General features: G+C 43.0%; 1 protein-coding gene across 1 annotated transcript in view; it reads right to left on the bottom strand.

The window, feature by feature from the left end:
- Window positions 1-209: 209 nt before the first annotated feature.
- The window catches only part of SLC17A6 (solute carrier family 17 member 6), a 54,157-nt gene continuing 30,198 nt past the window's right edge, over window positions 210-24,168 (bottom strand). The window contains exons 4-12 of the mRNA XM_066632284.1: window positions 17,777-17,891; window positions 14,615-14,702; window positions 13,323-13,409; window positions 8,798-8,940; window positions 6,900-7,049; window positions 3,886-4,018; window positions 2,495-2,605; window positions 2,175-2,302; window positions 210-545 (exon numbers count right to left, since the gene is read on the bottom strand). Coding sequence (XP_066488381.1) covers window positions 210-545; window positions 2,175-2,302; window positions 2,495-2,605; window positions 3,886-4,018; window positions 6,900-7,049; window positions 8,798-8,940; window positions 13,323-13,409; window positions 14,615-14,702; window positions 17,777-17,891 — 1,291 coding nt within the window. The remainder of the gene's footprint in view (window positions 546-2,174; window positions 2,303-2,494; window positions 2,606-3,885; window positions 4,019-6,899; window positions 7,050-8,797; window positions 8,941-13,322; window positions 13,410-14,614; window positions 14,703-17,776; window positions 17,892-24,168) is intronic.

Here is a 24,168-nt window from a genome sequence, read left to right as displayed (position 1 = left end):
AAATGGAGGCGATAAGATGTCACAAACTCACACAGATTGCACTTGAATGGTATTTTTTTTGTTCATTTTTACAGTAAGACCTTCTTGTCTGATATGTGTTTACAAGTTTATACCACATTGTGTGTGTGTGTCTGTGTCTGTCTGTGTGTGTGCAAACAATCACAATGAATAAATCACAAACACTACAAAATATATCCAATATAGGTCTGTTATGAATAATCCTCTCCTTCCTTATAGCTATATGAGTCTTGTACTTCTTCTTGTACAAATTCTTCTTTCTTCTCCCATCCATTTGGCCAGCCACCGTTGACCTGGGTCACAGCACCATAAGATTTAGTGGTACCATAATTTACATAATTTTGAGTAATGTCCCCTGTTTCTTCATCAAGTTCATCTTCATGAATGAAGCCACATTTCTCTTCGCTTGTCTGCTCTGGGTCTGCCCACGGTTGTTTCTCTCCTGAAGCAAATATGCCATAGAATATGACTCCCCCATAGTGTACTAAAGCAGCAATGAGGAAGACATACTGCCACTCTTCGCGTGTCTGTGATGAAGAAGATGGTATCAGAACAGCAGCACAGAATGGGAGGCTCTCTTAAACTGCAAAGATCTTTATAGGAATTATGACTGATTAACTCAGATCCTAGGGATTGGATTAAGTCGCTGCAGCACTCAAAGCAATTTTCAGTACATGACATTTGAAACTGACATATTGTCTCCTGCTATGCCTGAAACTCATGAACCTGCCTTATCGTGACCACTGGTCCAACTAGAATAATAGAATCACAGATTCATGGAGTTGGAAGGGACCTGCAAGATCATTCAGTCCAACCTCCTGCCAATTCAGGCTTTACCACTTATTCTGAACTTTCCAGAATCTTAGGCAGAGACCTTTTCCACGCCTAACTGCCTGAGATAATTTTAACAAGAAGTCAAATCTGAAATTGTCTGTATATCAACCATTTGGCCTACCACAGGGTTAAAGCTGTCTTTAACCCTGATAACTTGTGGTTTAACAGCATGAAGGTCCCTCACTTAGCTTCTCTTACAGCTGTCAAACGGAAGTCTAGGTGAAACGTTCTTGGGCTCCATAATATTCTGCATAACCGGGCTAGAGGGGATATCAGTGCCACCACGCCCTTCCTGCAACAGAAGCACCAGAGTGCTTGAGTGAAAATCAGTAGAAGGTGCTCAGTGCACTAGGAGAATGTTTGCCTTACATGGGCAAGACAGCTTTGTTCCTGTATCAGCGCTGGGACTCTATGAATTCACCCTACAAGCTACAGTCTCATGTGGTTAGGGCAGTAAATCTCTAGACTTTTTCTTTTGCCACAATATTGTTCCTGTAAAGATGTTTAAGAAAATAGTATTTAACCCATTTTTGCCCTGCCCACAGATGTGCACATTTGGTTCCTGTTACATATATGCAACACAACAGGGACTAAATGGCTTAAATTTTGGGGCAGAAATGGCTTAAATTACTATGAACACTGACATTGTTTAGTTAACAAAAATGTGTGCACAATTGTCCTCCTTCAGCACAGATAAGGTCTTAAGTGGCAGTCCTATGCACACTTCCCTGGGAGTAGGTGTCACTGAAATCAGTGGGACTTACTTCCAAGTAGACATGCATAGAATTGCACTTTTAGAGTACCTGTCAATTGTATTTCTATTACTTGAACTTTCTGAAGAAAGTATTCATAATCCAGAAAAGACCACATGAAAAAGAGATAACATGGAGTTAGGAAATAAAGCCTATAGAGTGAGTAACACTAGACTCACTCTGTTTTATAACATACATTTCTAGATAGTTCAAACTTTGGATGACCTTTTGCATTCAGCTATCTTTTGGCAAGCAATAGTTCATCATACACTTATCTCCCATCACTTTTCCCATGATAGAGTCACATTACCATTTTGAGATAGTGAAGTCACTTTGAATTGACTTTTGGCCTGATGACAATATAACATGTGAGTTTACTGGTGAAACGCAATGACAATGTAGTTTGGACAGGTGGTTGTTCATTCAGTTCTAAGTCAATGGCTGCAGTGCTATGCAGATATACATGAGAGTAAACCCCATTTAGCTCAGTGGGGCTTACTTTTAAGTAGACATGGCCAGGGTTGCACTGAATAAGAACTATTTTAGAAATAATATTGCACTGAAATGTACCTTGTTCTTTGTCATCGCTCCAACAATTATAGGACACACCATCCCAGACAATGTCCCAACTCCATTTGAAATTCCCATTAAGATACTGGCGTATCTTGGAGCAATATCTAAATGATTAACATTGAATCCTGTAACACAAAAGACATGCTTGTAAACAGATCAGAAGGCACAACACTGATGATATTTCAGCTGCTTTTACTGATTATTTACATTCTTGCAAGAAATTCATCAGGGAATTCACAGGAAACTCTGCAGTGGTATGGTTACTCCAAAGCTTATTTTTTTTGTTATGTGATGGAAAAGACTGTGTTGGTACTTACCAGATATAGCAAATCCACTGAAACCCACAGCAAGCACTAAGAAGGAAATGGCCACACCTCTACTATGAGAATATCCAACCACCAAAAGAAGAGTTGCTTCCATTCCAAAGCCTTGGGAAATTAAAACAGTACTGAGTCTACTCATTCATCTATTAACATTACAAGACTGACAGCTTTTGAACCACATTGTCTGCCTCATAAACAAAGGCAATGGTGCAATGTAAAACTTTCAGAGGGTACATTTTAAGATTCTGTGTAGAACATTTGGCAAAGATCTAAATGCCACCAGCATATGCCTCTGCTGTTACCTTAGTAGCATCTAGTGGACAACTGGGGTGGGCCATTCCAGGTATGGCGCTTGGGGGGGTAACAGGTGTGCGCCCAAGTCTCCCATCCTTACTTCGGTGCCAGTGAGCAGAGCTCCATTATGTGTTTGGTGGTGGAAAGGCCCTCCCACCTGCCCTTGCCTCCGACTGGCTGCAAATTGTAGCACTCTGGAAGCAACTGGCATTGACCCGATGATGCGACAATGTCATCATGTCACCCCCAACCTGCTCCTGGGTGCCGTGCTTCGAGCCTGTGCACCAGGCGTCATTGATTTTGGGTCCATCACTGCCAGCAGCACCCACTGCTCATCATCATGAGTGTGTGTGGGGGGGGCCGGGGGGGCCCCAGGTGTAAAATGCACCAGCAATGCCACTGGTAGCATCAGATACACCAGTGCCTCTGTGTTATGCACCACTTCAATATTGTAAAAAGCATAAGGTCACATACAATGAGCCAGTAGTGGAGTTCCTTCCTCTACCAATGCTATCTCTAAGAGACAGAGTGGTGACAGAACAGACAGAAAATTCATCATGGACTCCTCCCACATGATCTCCTATATTTGGAGAGATTGGAACTATAGATTTGTTTGTCTGCTTGTTTGGTCAAATATTTATATACCACCACATATAGCAGTGTTTTTGGCTATATCACTACTCCATAACCAGGAAACAAGCTGGAAGGGTCTCCAAGAAGACAATGAGCAGTGATGGCATTGGGCATGCTATTTCTAAATTTCAATCAAGGACACATGACGCCATGGAGGCAGATCTTAACATCTCATCATGGACAACCTAGGTGCCAAGCTCGTTCAGTTGTCACTCCTCTTTGGCTGGTGTAAGGCTCCAAACAGGATCCGTGTCGATCCAGACAGGGTCTATGGCTTGATCAATCTGTAAACCAGCCCAAACATATCTAGGTAGCAACATCCTTATCAGAGTCTCAGCAGAAGTGATTACCTTTTATATGGCCACAGTACTCTGTGACTGTGTTGCAGGTCTCTGTGTTTTACATTCTTTGGTGCCCAAAGCATGCTCAAAGCCTTTTAATAAAACATAATGGCTTACCTCCACAGTTCATTATCTTCCTGACAGTAGTTGTTGAAAGAATTTGCTTGCTTCTCAGAAAGTCTGCAATTTGACCCCCAATAGGCACAATTATAGTCATCACTAAATGTGGCACAGCAGATAAAATGCCCACCTAAGTTTAGAACAAGAAACAGAGTTCTAATCAAATATATTGACTCAACGCTTGTTAGAAACATCAGCAGAAAAACAACTTATTGGTTCTCTGCAGGTTTATGGTAACTTCTAAAAGGGCCCCATTATATCTAACTAGGAAAATTTGGAGAGCTGGAAAAGCACTGTGCCCAAAAGACTGAGCTGTGAATCAGCACATTCCCATGTCACATCTTGATTTTGTCCTGGGCTGCAATCCTGTACACACTAACCTGTGAGTAAGTCCCATTGAACACTGTTGGACTTATTTCTGAGTAAACATGCATAGGACTGCACTGTTTGTCAGACCTTCATTAAGTCCTAAAGCCAAAGATGCCTGGGAAATGTAGTTTGCCAGGGCTATAGGAGCCTGTGTTAGAACCTGGAAAAATACAATTCCTAGGAATTTTTGCAATGGTGACTTCTTTGGGTAAAAGTAGGCCCCAATAAAGTCCCAAACAACAACCTTCCCCTTTTCCTTCTATTGCAAGTAAGTTTGGAAGAAAGGGATAGAGTAGAAAGAGCTTGCAAGCAGGCTAAGAGACTTCTGGTCTTAGCAAAGAATATAGATGGGGACTTCCATGCAGCTTCTACCCTCTTTTGCATGATGCATTTTGGTGGAACAAAACCAGAAAAGTTGGGAATAGTGGAAAGCTGGTGGGGAAGCACTAATGTGGGTCTTTTGGAACTTCTAGGAAACTCTTGAGAAAAGTCCCAAGTTTTTCCAAGAATTCTCTGAAAATGCTGGAAAAGAATACACCCGTTTCAAGTCTAGATAGGGTGCGTGTGTGTTGAACTCATCTGTCCTCCAGATGTTAGATTGCAAAGCAACTGTTGCTGAGTGCTGAAACAATGTGTCTAATTTTGGAGGAATGTGGTTCTGTTCTTTGTAAATAAAATGTGTCTGCATTTACAGACATTTGCCTCGAGAAAGATTATACATCAACAATACAAATTTGTTGACTTGAAGGGAATGCAGGGCGTTCTGATGATAGAATTGTTGGAATGCTGGACCTTTCTTGGAAAGCAGATTTGATGCTTCGCAATGGTATCCCTGTCTTCCATGCAATTGTTCTTCCTGTGCTTGGAAATGTGGCATAGAAGAAGAGGAGCATTCCAGCCATACCAGGAGGAAGGTGTGAATGGAAAGTCACTCCCAGTTCAAAATTCTTCTAGATTGAAATGTATGAAAACTAGGGTTGCTAACTCTGATTGAAGTGATTTTTTGAGTCATCGTCCCCCGTCCCCCCACATGACAGAAGGCAGCCATACTAAAATCTCCAGAAGTGCTCTCAGTAGTTTCCTGGAGGCTGATAGAAATTCCTGGAGATTCCAAATCAATACAACAACATTAGAATCCACTGTATTTTAGACCAGGGCCTTCCAAATCCCAGACCGGGGACCAGATCCAGAGTTTGTACTAAACCATCACCTGGTGAGTGGAACTTACCGTTCCATCAGAGCACCACATGTCTGTCTCCTTGTTTGGGGCAGGGACAGTCTAAGCTGTCATGTCTGCCCAGATGTCCTGTCACGCAACCTCCTGGATGCTGGGCAACAGATGAAACTGCCCAGAGCATCCCTGTCCCCTGAATGAGAAGACAGACATGCGGCAATGCGACAGAACAGTAAACTGCAGTCTGAACGGGGACCACATTTTAGTTACGAAGCACTTGCGAATTTGGTGATCTCTGTTTTTTGTGTGTGAACATTCTTCAGAATGTGTAACAGAAACTGCACACCCAGCTCCTCAAGAAGCAAGAGTAATGTTGAAGTAGTATGTTATCTTCACTTGGAATTATAAGGCTGCAATCCTATCCACACCTTCCTGAGACTAAGCCCCATTCAACACAATTGGACTTACTTCTGAGTAGACATGCATAGAACTGTGCCCTCAGTGTATCTTTCTCATGCAGAACACGTGGGTCCCTGTTGTTGGCTGCATAATTAGATGCTTCAAAAGAAGCCCGAAAAATTCTTAATTTTTATTTCTTTTGAGAGAAATGTAACCACCATGTTATGCCAAACTATGTCAAATCATGTGAAATAATTATGTCTGAGAATGTTACATGATGAGGAGCATATCAAATGAACTTCTATACATATGAAAGCAATATTGAGTTATTTGTTGGTTATCTTGCAGGATTAAAGGTAGGGACATTTTGCTCTGTCAGGCTGAGGTGGTATAATATTTCAGAGCATTTTGGTATTTAGGGCACAAAATAGCATTGAGAATCCTGTGCTGTATTTGAAAATCTACATTGGGGTTATTGCAGAGCCACTGGGGGACATTTTTTCCACAGACCACACTTTACAGCCTCCTGGTGGATTTCTCCTTTCACTTTCTGAGGCCATTTTGGAACACATACTACAAGTTTCATCTGGTTTGTGTGTGAGTGTGTTCCCTAGAGAGTTCCATACACTCCCACCTTCAATATATGGGTGGCACACTGGCACCTGAAAGTGATATATTTTTGCACTAAGTTCCTATACGAGCTGCCTCTTTGGGAACAACAGCAGTGCTGGTGAATGGATTTTTCCAAGCAAAGCATGGAATAGCAATACATAAAGGTTAGGGCTAAGGGGTATTTTTAGCCACTAGTCCTACTATTGATTCTCACCCAATCCATTACTTTTTGATGATGCAGCCCCTGGAAATCTGGTGGGAAGGGACTGTGGCCCTTCAACCTACTGCATTTGACACCTCTCCAATAACCAGAAGCATAAAGAAACTCTGTTCCTTTGTTATGTACAGCAGAGGAATTAATATGGGAAGAATGTGTGTATTTGTTTTCCACCATCACTACCACAGAATAAAACTATAAAGCCAGGCAAGAGTCATTGCTTTAAATAATGTTAAATACCTTGCTTATTTCAAATCCAAACACCTCTTCAAAATATGCAGGCTGACTAATAAGCAGCAGGTAAAAAGTCCAACTTCGACAGAAGTTTGCAACAATTATTGCATAGACGGGCATAGAGGTAAAAAATTTTCTCCATGGAGTCTTGAATTTCTGAAATGAAGAAAACAGTTTTTAATTGGTATGCATGCACTTTAGATTATGTCCATCTTTGTAGTCTACAAACAGTTCTAACCTGTTCTAATCATGACTAATCTTGCATACTTGGGATATTCTGCTTGCACACATTAAAACAAGCAGAAAATGCATACATATTTGGAAGACCAGATAATTTTTTTTTATCCTGTTCATCTTTAAAAGTGGTACAGCCAGCCCCCTGTATCTCTGGATGCGAGACTCGCATAATTCACTGCCTGTGGGTCCCAAACTCACCGGGTCAAGCCAAAATGGACCCTCCAGAGGCAACTGGAGCTGCACTCCAGTTACCTCAGGAGGGTGTTCTGAGGAGTTTGAGAAGCCTGAAAAGTTTACTTCTGGGTTGTTGTTTTTTTTTTGGGGGGGGGGATCAGAAGTGATGTTCTAGGCCTTAATGTGGCCTTCTGAGGCCTGGGGAACCCTCTCTGGGCCTTAGAAGACCTTATAAAGCACAGCCTTATTGGCTCCGGGGGGGTTGAACATGCTGAGACCCATGGATTTGATTATGCATGGGTTTTGGCATCCGCGGGAACCCCCTGCAGATGCTGAGGCACCACTATACTCATAAAATTATGTTCAACTGCTTTTATAGGACTTCATGTTTTTATCCTTTGTCCTTATGACATTGAGCTTTCTTTTGGCATCCTAACCTGCACTGGTTTCTTTTGGCATCCTAACCTGCACTGGCACAGCCAAGTTGCATGGCCTGTGCTTTATCCAGCATACGTTAGAGGCAGCTGGAGGTCCCTTCAGGGTAAGGGGATATATTTCCCCTTACCCCAAGTAATGCCCCAGCCTGCCCTTTGGGACTTTTTGGATCCATGCCAGCTATATAGCTGGTGCAAATGTGGGAAGTCCTGTGTAACACCAAGGGAGCCAGGAACAGGGTTAGGATATGGTGGAGGAGGCCTCCACCATTCCTGCCCCCTCCCAGGCCTGATCCACCACTTTTTCACCCTCCTTCCACCCTGAAATGTCCCCCTTGCCACCCTCCTCACCCCCCTATTCCGGTTATCACAACCCTACCAGCTCCGGCCAGCAGAGTGCTGGATGCAGTGCTGGCAGACTAACACAGACCTTTGAGCCAGCACTGCCAGTAGACATGCTTTATGGCCAGGGTGACCAGACATCCTGTTTTTTAGCCTTGTGTCCTAGAAAAGAACTTACTATCCTCCTTTTCTCTGTGAGCAAGCACCTGCAGGCAGCACATTGCCTTCTTGTAATTAATAAATTATATGTAATAAATTATATGTAATATAGTTTTAAATTTAATAATAAGTAAAATAGTGTTTAAATTAGCCACATGAAATCAGTATACAAGTGTTTTTAGCTTTTATTTTAAAATGCCCTACATTTTTCTTGGATGTCCTACATTTTGGGGTGTCTTGTCTTCTTTTACGGTTATGACATCTGGTCACCCTGTTAATGGCACATTTGCCATAAATGTTCTCACACTCTGAGCTGGCAAAGGGACCCTTTGGTTCAAGATTGTCAGTGGCTAGAGGGATTGCATTCTGAGATTTATAAACACCTGGTTGTTTAAATATCTTCACCAAAGGGAAAGATAGACAAGGAGATTGCAAAGCCCTATGCCTGTATCTGTGTATGGTGTATCAGTGTTCATTTTTAATACAGCCATTGCCATCTTATATTAAGATTGTCTTTAGATATCAGAAGAGAGAAGTACATGGCAGCAGAGTCCTTACTTCCATTGCTCCTAAAAGATTGGCACTCTCTCCAATACTCTCTTCTATGTATCTGCGTTCTTCATCTGTAATTGTAGGGTGCTTTGCAGGGCTCTCATATGACACCAAAAGCCAAAACATGTACCAGACAATGCCAAAACTTCCTGTTGAACACATAAAGGAAAGATTTATACACAAACTATAACATACAAAGCAAAAATACAGTTGTATTTCATTTGATATTTTAAGTTTCTTTCTGTATGCACTATATCTAAAGGATCAGCTTCTAACAAGCTTCTAACAAGGATCAGCTTCTAACAAGTTTGAAGATCGGAGCATCCAATGGAGCGGTGGGCTGAATAGGGCACCACACAGACAGTCTGGGTCTAGCTCAGGGGTGTCCAAAGTTTTTGGCAGGAGGGCCACATCGTCTCTCTGACACTGGGTCGGGGGCTGGGGGGGGGAAGAATTAATTTACATTTAAAATTTGATTAAATTTGCATAAGTTTACATAAATGAATATATTAAAGATGAACTTATATGAATGAATGAAGGTCTTGCAATAGTTCAAGGTCTATAAAAGGCCTTGCACAAAGCAAGGTTGGTCTTTCCTTTGCTGCCGCTACTGCATCACAGACATGAAACAGTAAGCAGTGGAGGGAGCCCTCATCCCACAGCTCACACAAGAGGTCAAACAGTTGCCCTCATGCTGAGAACAGTTGCGTCAGGCCAGTGTGGGCTCCAACAAATCTCTGGAGGGCCAGAGGCTCATTGGAGACTAGGGGCTCCCTGAGGGCAGCACTGAGAGGCCTTGAGGGCTGCAAGTGGCCCCAGGGCCGGGGTTCGGGCACCCCTGGTCTAGCTCATCCATTCGCCTCCCCCTTAGGGTGCTACTCCATTTCAACAGTTGGCCTCATGGTTGGGCTGCCCCTGCCATCAGCTGATACTTTTAAAAACAAGTTTCCATTGGGAAGCATGTTGAATTTGCATGCATTCAGGTGCACGTCTAACTTTGCCCTAAATGAAGTTTCCTCTTGTTGTAACCTTTGAAAGCTTCACTGTACTAAGAATATTCTCTTCATTATACCAGAGCAGTGGCACTCTGTCTGACAATGTCACACCTTTTCGTGCTAATTTAAAGGTTCCACATCTCTCTTCATGGCAAGGTAAAAAAAACAGGTGCACTAAACATAATTTCTCAGTGACAACTCCCAGGCAGCATGTTGGAGAGTACAATGTCTATGTTATCCGCAGGTGGCATACAAAATGAATAGTGTTAATTAGTGCAGAGTGATTGTCTTAGTTTTTTTCTATTATTATAAAGAAAATGCTCATAATGTACATAAAGAAAAGAAAACCTGTGCAAACTATTTAGCAAGTGTAAGTTGGCCAAGTGGACCCAGGAAGGCAGATTGATGCCAGGAAAGGGGATAGGATATCCAATACCACCCCTTCCCAGTCTCAACACACACCCTCCCCTCACTGTCCCTGTCTCTGCCCTGTACCTCCACCTCCCACCCTGTTCTGCCCATGCCCACCTGCCCCTGTGCTGACCTACTGACACGGCGGCCCAAATACTAACCAAGTTTCCTGCACTGACATAGCTGTGCCAATGGGGCATGTGCTGCATCCTGCAATTGGGTGGCAGTCACGGAGGCCTCCTCAAGCTAAGGGAATGTTTGTTGCCTTACCTTGGAGCTGCATTGCCCTTACTTCAGTGCTGGAAAGTGGGTTAGGACTGCACCCCGAGGCTCCTTTGCAGGCCACTGGTGCATGAAGACCTGGCTACACTGAGTGATTCATTTCCTTTTGCAACCACAAGAAAGTGCACTGCATCTCCAGAAATTGAGTTCTGGGGGCACAGCATGCTCCTAGGATTAGGTCATTCTTTTTCCAAACCAGTAAAAGTATTTCAATGTATCAAAATGAAAGTATCAAAATGAAATACTTGAATTTTTGAAATAATTTCCATTCAAGGTACTTTATTGACAGGCCACCAAAATTCAGGAACAAAAGACCTTCAGTTCCCTAAGCAAACATTTTAAACTGCTGAGAATCAGCCACTTTTCATTGACTGTATCTGAAATCTAGTCATCTTGAACACATCACCAAGGACATCATCCATACCAGAGTTCATAACAACAAGGCAAATCTTATCAATTTGTCAATGCCACTGCTCCTTTGCTATTTTAGAGGACTCCAGGGTACACTTGCTGACTTTATGTAAAGAAGCAGCTCCAACCACGGCTGAAAGCAAAACACAGGACTGTTCCAACCCAAACCCAGGGCAGGTCTCTGTGTTGGCACAAAGGACTCTGGGTGCACTCCCACTTCATATTCCTCCTTCCCACCTATGTCTTCACACTGCCTTTTCGTTGCGGTGGAAGGTTGTGTATGTATAGCCAGGCGGTGGAGGGAAGCAGAAAGGAAGGAATAGATGTGGCCCTCCATCTCCTATCTCCACTGTGATACAGTGCCCTGCATCTAGGATTAGTTTTCCACTGAGGACTTTTTCCTTTATAGATGTCCTAGAATAGGCCTCATTGCTTCAGATTCATCCAATGCCCTTTCAGTGTGCATTTCTCATGCTTCATTCTTTGTGGTTGGCACCAATTATACATTCCTAAGGAGCAATTTCATGCCCCCAGCCAAATCTCGCCAAGACCTTTCTGTGCTTCCCAGTCTAATTAAATTCATTTTAATAAAGCTTTGCGCATTTATTCTAGCTAAGGATCTAGTTCGCTGACTTCAGTTCAGTGCTTTACACTGAGGTAAGCGCTATGCGACTGAGTCACAGTCCTCATTTAGGCCTAATTTGGCAGCCTGTACAATTCTGCTGTTCTGGAAATTAGAATACTGTACCTCTTCATTTGACCTACTTTTCTTTGGCTTAAAACCCATTTCTATGCTATTCTGCCTCCAAATCTCCTCCAAACGTTCTCCCTCCTACTTGCAATATGTCTGCATGCAGTACAAGACTAAAGGATATGACAGTCTTGTCATAGTCTGTGCCATGTTCTGGGACCCTCAAAGTCTTCTGTTCCCTGTCTCTTTATTCAGAGTAAGCAGCCCAGAATCCTTCAGGAGTCAGGATTATTATCTAGTCATCATATTTAAATACTGAGACTTCTCAGTATGCTCAAGATAAAGATCACATTGCCATAGAAATAAATGTGCAGGTGTGTAGTAGCAGTGGGCAAGATGTTTGTTTTTTTTTTTTTTAGTTATTTCATCCATTCTAGGTATTCATTTGCTTAGATAGTTATGTGTTAAAATCATATTCAGCTTGGCTGTTATATCATTCACTTTCATCATTCTCATCAGTTTTAGTTCCCCATGGATTTCAGTGGGAGAACTGGCTTATTTTCTACTGTTTGCAATTTTTCTACAAAATTTTTCAGATCGGTCTAGCCCAGTGGTTCCAAAGTGTTTTCAACTGGTGGCACCCTTGATCTAATGGGCCATTGGCCGCTGCTCCCCATTAGGGCTACAAACCTGTACATTGTATAGGGCAGCGAGATTTTGCAAGGATTCTGCAGCTCCCCTGACTGGTCTCCACAGCTGCCCAGGGAGCCATGGCTCACAGTTTGGGAACCCCTGGTCTAGCCTATGGTAGACACTCTCTAGCCTACCTGACACCTTCCTCCAGGTGATCCCAGCTTTGTCATGAGAATTTATTTTGGTTTCATTGTGAGGAGCAAGATTTCCTGTTTTTGCCCCTCACTGGGGCAACTAGAAAACAGGAAGGGCAGGAAGGGCAGTCTAATAGAGAATTCCTGGGGGTGCCTAAGACGTAGAAGCTCTGTGAAGCTGCCTTATGGATAGAAGGAGGGTGATTCAAACCCCTCTCCTCTAAGGGACCTAGAGGAGACTGAGGTATGCAAGTTGGGCCTCTCCCACACAACAGTACTTTGTGGTTGACTTGAATTCAGGTTTCCCCATCTGAGACCTCAATTCACACTGCAAAAACACACTGGCTGTTTGGCTGCATTTTTAATTTTTCATCTTAATGTCGTTAGTTTGATTATAAATACCAATATAGATAGACATAATAGCAATGTTATTTACTAACACAGTGGCTCCCCAACTGTGGGTCTGGACCCGCCAGTGGGTCGCGACCCAATTTTTGGTTGGTTGTGAAACTGTCAAGGAAAATGCACTGAGTCCTATGGAAAGTAAAACTGAAGCACACATGAGTGTTTACTCATGAGTAGGTGACTGTGCCTCAGCTCATATCAAAGGCCAGGCAAAGGGGAACATTAGGCCACCATGCATGTCCTGATCTGATGAATGTGGAGCTCAGCAAATCCTCCAGAAGGCAGTCCCCCACACCCTAGTTATAAAGGATAAAATGGAAGCTTGAGCAGCTGATAAAATGAAACATTTTTGATTCATGAAGCTAGGTGAGTCCTGCTAAGAGTGCTATTTTAAAGAGTGGGTCCCAGTGCTAAAAAGTTTGGGAACCACTGCACAAACACCTCTCTTAATCATTGGTTCAGGTAATAACTACCAAACCATGATGCAAGGTGAATAGAGAATGTCATACCATACACATAGAACACAGAAGACCATCCAGTGTATTGCACTAAAATCCCAGCCAATGGCATTGCGATAACTGCTCCTGCATAAGAACCTGGAAAAGGAGAGAGGGGTTAATAAAAGGGAAATATTTACTTGGGTAGGAACAGAGCCAAACAGAATATTGACAAGAAGTCAATGTGCAGTGTTTATCAGTTCAAAGTACAGAAATGCTATTGGTTTTTCAGTCTTTGGAAGAAATGTTTTCCTTGATGTTTTCTGAACCAAATGACAACATGAAATAGAATATTTGGATGCCTTTAACTGATTGATTTTACCATATTTTTGAGTCACATGTCTTAATCGTTCAGTTCAAGAAGAAACTCAAAGAAACTAATGAATATACACAAATATTTAGAGGTCCATTTGAATTTGTTTGACTTTCTAGCCTGGATGGCATGTGGTGAAATGGCCAGATCCTAAATTTGAAAATACCATGTGCCCAGTTGTAAACTGGGGGCAGGGGGGAATGCTTACTTTTTTTGTTACACCAGCTCACAGACCAATCCTATCCAGGGGCACACTGCAACAGCGGAAGGCACTGCTGTTATTACAAAATGGCCACCAACAGCCTGCAGAGTGCTCATGTGGCAACCATTTTGTGCACATTGCTGCATCAGGAAGCAGTGCTACAGGGCCACCACTGGTTCCTGCTGCACCTCCCAGAGTAGGTAAGGCAATGGTGGGGGCAGGGAGGTAGCGAAACTGGGTAGGGAGGGGGTGTGTCTGGTGGCAATGGCACATGTCAAATCGCATTCCCTCTTTTCCAAGCCTCCCCACCCCTTAGGCTTGCATCAGCCCAGAACTGGCGGAGGTCCAAGGAGATGCATTGCAGAGGGAAGCTTATGGAGGGATAAGGGGAAATAATTTTCTTTTCCTCTCTGAAGCCTCCCAGGTCCTCCCCACCCCATCCTCCCACCAGCTGAATACAACATGTGGCTTTCTGGCACGGCTGCATTGGTGTAGAAGATGTAGGTTTGGGCTCTCAGTGTTTAATTGAGACTGACAATTCCAAATGTGCTTGTGTGGTTCAGGTCTCCAATAATCAAGGATAAGTTCTCAAGTTCACAACTTTAATTCACAGATTCAGAAGTGCGAGATTGCTATTCTAAACTCTTCCGCAGAAGCAAAGTGCGCCGCAGTCAGTGGGTGTGAATGTGGTTGATGAAATGAGAGGCGAAAAAAGACCAGCTTACTTTAGAGTGAATTCAGTCCAATCAAAAGGAAGGAGGAAAAGTGGGAGATTGAGATGTTACTTACCACAGAAAGAAGTAGTTGCTAGTCTACTTCTCTCTAAAGGAGGTGCCCATTTGCTCCATATTCCATGGCAGGCTGGGTAAGTCACACCCTGTGGAGTAGATTACTTGGTTTACACTTGTTTACAACTAATATAAAATGATACCAGGAATAACCAATTTTGTGACACGAAGCTGATGCATAGAATTTGGGTCATTACCGGGAATAAAATATGTCACCCATTATCCTGGGGGAGAGAAGAGTTGGCAAATTTGTGACAAAAGGAATGGGTTGAAATGCATTACTCATTTTTCAGCGAACATTCTACATTTATTAGGGCTGAGCTGAACATTGCTTAGTATCAATATCTGGGTCACAAACAGCAATACTGGTGGGGTGGAAACTTTTTCCTAAACAATTTCTAGAGATTGTAATGGAAATGCACAGGATCCCTCAAGGAGATAGGACGTTATGTGGTGTCAACAGTGGCCCCTTGCTCTGAGAGGTCTGGAAAGCATGGGAGTAAAAACTTGGCTTTTAGCAGTGGGTGTTCTGCACAGCCGCTCTCACTAGAGGCAACAAGGTCTTCAAGGATAAAAGCAGCACCAGGAGCAGTGAGAGTTGGTGCATGTAGAAGGAAGGAGCTTGGAGAGAATGGAAGGAAGTTGGAGAGACAGAGAGAGTGGAAGGATGGAGCTTGGAGGAAAGAGGATAGACTGGCTAGGGGCCCAATCCTATCCAAATTTCCAGCACTGGTGCAGCTACGATGCAGCTTCGAGGGAACAAACATTTCCTTACCTTGAGGAGGCCTCTGTGACTGCCTCCCCACCACAGAATACAGCCCACGTTCCATTGCCACAGCTGCACCGGCACTGGAAAATTGGATAGGACTGGGCCCTAAATGGACTGACTGATGGACTGAATGAACGGAGACTAAGGGAACATAAGAACAGCCCTATTGGATCATGCCATAGGCCCATCTAATCCAGCTTTCTGTATCTCACAGTGGCCCACCAAATGCCTGCAGAGACAGACTGCTGGAGACTGGTGTGTGGCTGGCATGCCCAGGAGCTGCTGGGAACCAAGGAGTTCCTGCAGTGGCTGGAGAAGCTGCTGTTGGAAGAGTGGTCCAATCCTATGCTCCGATTACAAAAGTGGAAGTTACCTTCTGCGGCTGAAAAAATGCAGTAGCTCTGCTTGCAATTGGTGTTTCACTGCCTGGCAACATATCTGTTCTGCTGACGGACCTGGTTCTGCACACCTGCCACCATGGATCCTGGTCCATGCCGACCCAGGTGACGCAGCAGATGAGATGTGTTGTGAGTGAGGGGAGGTTCGGGGAGATTCGGGGCAGGGAGGCAGTGGACAGGGGGTGGATTAGGGGAGGGGTGGATCCTGGCAGCAACAACCTGCACAAGGAGCCTATCTCCAATTTCCCAGCCCACTCTGCCCCTCTTTTCTCCTTGGACTTACACCAGCTACGTAGCTGAAGACCCATAGACCACCAGAAAGGCTATCGAGGGGTAAGTAAAAAAATGCATTTTTACTTACCCCTTGTTGGCCTTCTGGTCTCATAGCATGCAGCACATCCTCCATTGGCTCATGCTATAGCATGGTGGGAGAGGGGATTGGGTTCTAAATGATGTCATTCCAACATGACTGCTCTCAGTAAACCAGTACAGGTGGGATCTCAGTATCCTGATTTGGGATCCACTGATTTGACTCACCACTGATACCGAGGTCCATCTTAAATGTAACAAGGAAAAAATTCAATTTCCTACCTTTGCACTGTTAAATAACATAATTTCATTCCACTATAGATTCCATTATTCACCCCATCTAGTAGCTGAACATGGTATAGTGGTTCTACCTATGCATTCTGGGGCAACGATGGAGGAGCAAGAAACCTGGAAGAGGGTCTTTAAAGATATTTTTCCAGTTTTGGTATCCACTGATTTTTTTTTTTTAATCCACCAGGGTTCTGGAACAGAACCCCAATGGATAACAAGGCACAACCTGTATAAAAGTAGTTTCAACTCAGCCCTCATGTTTGTCAACAAGAAAAATCATTACTTACATATAGTAAGCAGAGTTATGCATTTCAGCAATTTCAAATCCAGAGAAGGAATCTTTTGTGTGACATACTTTGTGGATGTTATACTAAAGTGACAAATTATTATGAGATGTGCCTAGTGGGATTTAATGAGTGCTTTACAGACAGTGCCATCAGGCATGATCTATTGATATATGCATGTTACATTACCTGTGTATAATTTGGTAACATTCATTCATTAATACTGTGACAATTCCAGATGACTTATGAATACTTCAAACTAATTTCTCTTGTGCTTGGGCAGCGCAAGGCCTCAGTTGGCGGCCTTAGATTATTTTTCCACTTTTCAGGTTGCATTGCAATGCCTGTCAACATTCACCAGTGCACCTGAATCCAATGGCACATGCACTCCTCCATCACTAAGAAATATTCCCAGTAGCACAGCGTAGCGCACAGGTGGGAGCCCTGCCTGGGAATAGGTTTTTCAAATGATGTTGGCTAAAGTGTTCCTCTGCCAATACGAGGAGAGGCAGATACCTTCTTCCAGTGATTGTCCATCCAATGGTGTGAATGGAGGCTGAGTGACCATGGGGGAGAGGAGCAATTTTATCCCTAACCCAAAATCCCCAATGGTCACCTTAGGGGGTCATGGTCTTTTCCTTTCTCAAACAGTTATGTACAGGTGGGAGAATACAAATTATTATTATTTTTTATTGCGGTGCAAACATGGTCTGTTAGCCTCCGAACTGTATGGTTTGCCCTGGGAAGGTACTTCAGAAGCTGCTTATTATTTTGTGAAAGATGTTTCTCCATAAAAAGAAGCTACTACACTAATCCTGTACTTTTCTAGGAAAGAGAAGCCAACATTCCTGTCTCGCTCCCTCTTGCATTATGCCATCTCCTGACCAACACTTCCATGCTTCAGAAAGCATTCCCACCAAAACATTTTTCCCCCCAATTTGCCACTCCTCTAGGATGCCATTACAGGTCAGCACCAAAATGAATGGTAGAACAGAGAAACTAGTAATGTCAAAAGGATACAAAAGATACATACAGGAACAAGCCTCCACCTTATTCAACCTGATGATGGAGAGGCATGCATTCTGAAAACCTTGCATTTCTTTTCTCCATACCTCAACAAGACCTTGTAAGATCCTAACAAAGATAACGCATCCATAATGCACTCGAGCAGCTGATGGTATTAGCATATTGAGAGTGGAGGTCAGGAGTATGGCTGCACCAAACACCCTGAAAGAGAAGAGAAAGGTATGGCTATGGTATCATTTAAGAACCCACAGTGTTCTTCAACCTCTGGGTCGGGACCCCAACAGGGTCGCAAAGCCTCATTTTGGAGGGTCTCAGCAAACTTTCAAAGCCTGTGCAAGGGAGGGCTTGAATTCAATCCAATAATAGCACTAACGTATCAAAACTGAGTTCTTGATATAATCCTGCACAGCCTCTTCTTGCTGCCTTGCCCTGCAGCTCCTAAGACCAGCCCTGCTTAGGCTGCTACCTCACAGGGTTGTTGTGAATATGCAAGAGGTAGGGGAAATGAGTCAAGTGGGGCAGGGGGTGGGTGGCTATGGGGCAGATCAAGTCTTAGGAGGGGGGCAAGATTGGCATGGGTTCCCGGTCTCATACCTTTGTTTGTTTGTTTGAGTCACATCACTAAAAAGGTTGAAGGCCACTAATTTAAAACTGTGCTTATATTCAAGTGTGCTGATGTGCTTACTGATCAGTCCTTTCGATTGCTAGACTCTTTATCAAAGACACCTGTGTGTGTATGTGCCATGCATGCAAATGTCTTTAAGAAAAGATTGTGATTTCATGAAGGGTTGCATAATGTTGTTTTCAATACCCTTGACACACAAAGCCCATCTCTAGGTGGAAACGAATATCTTAACTATAAATATTATTTTGTATTTGCCACTGAGAATTTTCAGGGACAGCACTATAGAGCTTAATTTCCTTTGACGATGAGAGACTTTAAGTGCCTTTGAGGTATTTACTTTATTGATAGTGACACAAGTAGAAGCTATTGAACAGAAGCAGCAGATTTTCAGAGAGCCTACATTCCAGGGCACTTCAGCCAACTCAAATCACTCAAAATTCAAACTGCAAAACTTCCTTCTTTTCTTGTACGCACACAGTGCAAAATACTTATTTCTGATCACACCCTGTGCTGACGGTTTTACCCTTTGATAACATATCATTCTAGACCAGAAGTTTCCAAGATGGGCATCATCATGCCCTGGAGCATCACAGACCATGCGTGAGCCAAGCTGCTTGGCAGCATGGTCATGACAAATTCCAGAGCAGAGGCTCTGCTCCATTAGCTAAAGGCCATGTGCTGGTTTGTGTTGTGTTTTTTTTTTTTCGCTCAGCAGCCCTAATAGTAATGGGCATTGAGAACAGGTTTGAACCCATAAGGTCTCTATTCAGAATCCAGCTCAACCAAGAAGTCCGCCCGTAATCTTGACCAGGTCATCTACATCACCCAACTACTGTGAAGAATAAATGAAATAAGGAAACTGTGTCACCTGAAACAGGAAACAGTAGCTGGAGGGCAGTTTTCAACAAAACAGTCACCATTACCTTGAAGACTAAATCTGGTTTGTTGCCAGTTCGTTGAGAACAAGACCACAAAGAGCAGGAAGTAGGGACGCATTACGAAGTATGGAGTGCACTTCCACTACATGCTTTCCATGCATCTGTTTATTCACAAAAGGAGAGAGGAATACTTGAACTGGATGTAGGATGGATTTTGTTTGAAAAGACAGACAAATGACTCAAGGCAGCTGCACAGGAAAAGGTCACTGGGTCCATGGAGGATGATTCCGCTGAGATGGGGCTGCTCCTCAATCCCTTATTATTAATACATCCTATTGAGCCTCTTTCTGTATAAACAAGACCTCACTCTCTTGAGAGATAAGGTCTATGTGTATGACGGAGTGTGTATACCTATATTTGACAGTTTTTCCTCCCAAGTTTCCTGTAATTTTTTTTTCTCCCTAGTTAAACTGTTCTGACCTGAATTCAGTGTTTACTCTTAATATACAGTGCAGGCTCTATTTCCTGGAAGATGAACTATATCAAAACTATGAGTGGTTCATTTCCTAGTGATTTATTTTTAATTCATTCACTCTGATACATTTAACCTCATATGAAAATCTGTCCTTGCATATGAAAGTATCCAGATCACCGTATAATAGACATCTATATTAGTGGATAATCACATCTCGATAAAGGTAGGTCAAAAATGATGGTAATGATTAATCAGATTTGTACACCAGCCTTCCTCAACAGCACCCAAGCTTGCATTCACTGATATGGGTTACCTACTTATTTACCCCACTGTGAGAGCAGGATGAGCTGAGAGAATGGGATTGGTCCAGGGTCCCCCAGTGAGCTTCAAGATCACTTGGGCCAAAGCCCAACATCCTAGCTACTACATCACATTGGATTCTCATGGACAATTCTTTATCAGATATTAGTAATAGAATATATTTTGAAAAACTGCCATTTTATTAATAAACTACATACATTGCTTTTCAGTCAAAGCCTCTAAGACCACATACAATTTTAAGCAACACAATTAAAGCACTTGCATATTAACTTTATTTTTTTAGATGAACTTTCCTCAGTCCTGGAGCTTCCTGATGTCCATAATGGTAAATTTTAAAGCATAAAAGCTTGCTATAATTGCCCTCCATCACCACACCCCACTAAATGACACACACAAAAATCAATTCTACATGTCTTTGCCAGAGTGCTTTCTTCTCCTGACACTTATTTTTACTCTGACCCTTTCCAGGCTCCATCGGGTTGTCCTGACTAAATGTGTATCTGTGCAGGAGTCTGCTCTGATGTTTCAAGACCCTCTGGCCACTGCTGCATTTCCTATTGGTAAGGACGTCAGCAGCAGTTTTTGGGTCAGCTGGACCTCCAACACGGGCCTCACACTCAGGCATCCTTTGAGAAAGATAATGGCCTTAACATTAACATACTGATGACTTCACTCCTCCTCCTGTAAGAGAAGTTCTGGAGATCTGGTTCCCCACATTTCCCCTTGACTACACCCCTAAGATCCTAAGATATCTACACCAGCATTTCTCAACCAGTACCAGTGGTACTTAAGGTGGTGTCTGGTGGTAGTTGCAGGACCCCCAGGGCCTTGCCACCTGGCAGTGAGACTAGCAATGCAAGGCAACAAACAGTGGTATGAGGCTTGGCTCAGTGGGCAGAGCTCCAACGTGTGCTTTTTGTGGGCTTGGAAAAGGCCTTTCATGCACCCTAATCCTCTTACTGATGTTTGATGTGTTGCATCAGGCCTCCCAATCTGGAAGTAACTGGTAATGACATAATTGCCAGTTACTTCTGGTGGTACTTCCAATAGATGGACTGTTCTAAGTGGCATGGTGGGGGGCAAACTTTGAGAAGCACTGCCCTAGACTACATCTCTGATCCTAAGGGTAAATTAAGTGTATCATTCATTATTCCTGTGATTTCATTTGCAAATTTGTTTTTGCTCATGTTGAGTCTTTTGGTCTCCCTTCTGTTTGTTTCTTGGTTTTTTTTACCAAAGACTTCACATTTTCTTTCATTGTCTGAGCACTTTTGTATTCATGTGCCTTTCTATATGTGTGGCTAACAGGAAAAAAAACAAAACTATAATCACCATGGTTCTGACATGCTCCCTGCTCTAGCAACTATACTGCAGAATCATAGCAACTCCTAAGACTGAGTTTAAGGGTCCTACTGTAGACCAAGAATGCCACAGATGATGTTATCCAAGTTTCTAATTAACGACTCAGATAATGTACTTGCCTCCAGACGTCTTTCTAGACTTCTTAGGCTAGCAGTTCTAGGCTGATATACATTGCCAACCCTGATCTGTAAAATCAATTTTTACTTTGGTTTTGGCCTGGGCAAATGTGCATGTCAACAAATATTATCTATACACAAGTCTGCAAAAAAAAAATTTTTGGACAGCTGTTTTGGTTTTGTTGACTGATTCTTAAGTTTTTTGGTGCACTGAATCCAAAAACGATAGCAGCTTTGTCCTGGGACGTCAGGTTTTCGAACAAACGGGTGGTCATCGTTTTAAAAAATCTCTAAACGCAAATATTTTATTTACATGAAAATATTAACTCATTTGCACAGGTGACAACAAAATTAACACCACACTCAAGTAGATTGCTTGTGAAATCGTCTTTTTTTAAACTCTAAACTTCTTTTTGAGCTTTTCCTCTTGTAGGTGGCTTCCGGAAGATCCCTATACAACATCCAGCAGTAGTCAGCCATCATCGTTACACTCCATTTCCCTTGATACCTTCTTTCCATTTCTTTTATATCTTGATGGAAACGTTCTCCCTGCTCTTCACTCACTGCTCCCAAATTTTCAGGAAAATAGTCAAGGTGTGAGTTGAGAAAATGGACTTTTAAGCTCATGGAGCAACCAAGCTTGTGGAACGCTTTCAACATTGTTTCCACCATTTCCTTGTAATTTGGGTCCTTTTGGTTTCCCAAAAAGTTATTTATGACCACAGTAAAGGCAACCCACGCTTCTTTTTGAGTTGGAGTCATTGAACTGATTAAGTCTTTGTCGGATATGAGTTTTCTAATATCCGGGCCAACAAAAAACCCCTCTTTCAGTTTTGCCTCCGTTAAACCTGGAAACTTGGATCCCAAGTACTTGAAGCATTTGCTATCTTTGGGAAGTGCCTTAACAAATTGCTTCATTAATCCTAATTTTATATGGAGTGGTGGTAATAAAACCTTCTCAGGGGGTACCAATGTATCTCTGAGAACATTCTTTTCACCAACAACTAGACTTCTTGGTGGCCAATTTTTTTGCTTCCAGTGATTTTTTCGGTCTCTACTGTCCCATAAACATAAACATAGAAAACAAGGGTATTTGGTGTACCCAGCCTGTTGTCCCAGCAGCATACACAATACTTTTAAATCCCCACATACCAACCAGTTTTGGTTTTAATAACCCACTTTCTTGAGTACCAACTCCAAGTTCTCATAAGTCTCCTTCAAGTACACCGAATGAGCAACAGGAATGGATGTATAACGGCCACCATTGTGAAGTAAAACTGCTTTTAAGCTTCTTTTGGAAGAGTCAATGAAAAGCCTCCATTCAGAAGAATCATACTGAATGTGGAACTGAACCATCAACCCCTCTAAATCAGAGCAAAACGCCAAATTGCCCTCATGAAAAAAGTAAGACAGAAAGTGCCCTAGCAAGCCCACTCAACAATGCAGTGATCATCATCAGGACCAATAAACATGTATTTTCATGTTTTTGGGAGCACTGGCAGTGAAAATAAATTTGTTTTTCCATGTTCAGTTTTTCCCCCCAAGTATGATGAATTTGAAATTTAGCGATTTCCAGCTACCTGTTTGACCAAGGCACATTTCGATTGTGAAAAAACCTGACGTCCCAGGAAAAAATGGTGGTCATTTTCGAATTCAGCGCACCAAAAAACATAAGAATCAGATAAAATTATGAAAACAGCTTTTTGGTTGCAGACCTATAATCAAAGCATGTTAAGCCTGTGGATTTCAAACTTTCTGCCCTTCAGGAACTCTTTCCACAGGAATATTCAAGTAGACCAGGAGTGTCCAAAGTTTTTGGCAGGAGGGCCATATTGTCTCTCTGACATTGTGTCGGGGGGGGGGGAGAATTAATTTACATTTAAAATTTGAATAAATTTACATAAGTTTACATAAATGTTTACATATTTTACATAGTTTACATATTAAAGATGTACTTATATGAATGAATGAAGGTCTTGCAATAGCTCAAGGCCTATAAAAGGCCTTGCACAAAGCAAGGCCAGCCTTTCCTTTGCTGCTGCATCACAGACGTGAAACAACAAGCAGTGGAGGGAACCCTCATCCCACAGCTCATGCTAGAGGTCTAACAGTCGCCCTCACGCTGAGAGCAGTTGGATCTGGCCAGTGTGTGCTCCAACAAATCACCGGAGGGCCAGAGGCTCATTGGAGATTGGGGGTTCACTGAGGGCCACAATGAGAGGCCTCGAGTGCCGCAAGTGGCCCCAGGGCCGGGGTTTGGGTACCCCTGAAGTAGAGCATTGTGTGTCTTTCGAAGCAAAGTTCTTAGTAGCCTCCCCTTGAAAGATGTACAGTGTCATTTCTCCACTGGGGCTGTTGGGGTTTATAGTTTCAGCCTCATCAGAAAAAGCACATTCTATCAGGCTCCTGTAAACCCACTGTTGCCTTTGCCTCCACCATCTGCCTCCACCTTCTTCTCTTCTTGCAAGTTGTATAGTCCTTGGGAGAGAGAGAAGGAGATCATGGGAAGCACCTAGGGGCAGGCCAGTGGTTACTCCTTCACGTTACCTTCTCTTCAATTCTCTTCATTTAAGAGAAGGAGATGTGAAGGAGTAGCCACTGGCCTGCCCCAGGTGATTCCCATGATCTGCCTGCCCCAAGAAGTCAAAATGAAGGGGAATGGCAGTGGAGACAGCAAGGATTGTAACACTTGGGGAACTTT

This window comes from Tiliqua scincoides, chromosome 1 (assembly GCF_035046505.1).
Source record: "Tiliqua scincoides isolate rTilSci1 chromosome 1, rTilSci1.hap2, whole genome shotgun sequence".
NCBI lineage: Eukaryota > Metazoa > Chordata > Lepidosauria > Squamata > Scincidae > Tiliqua > Tiliqua scincoides.
Note: the sequence above shows the minus strand (reverse complement) of the source record. Positions and strands in the feature narration are given on the sequence as shown.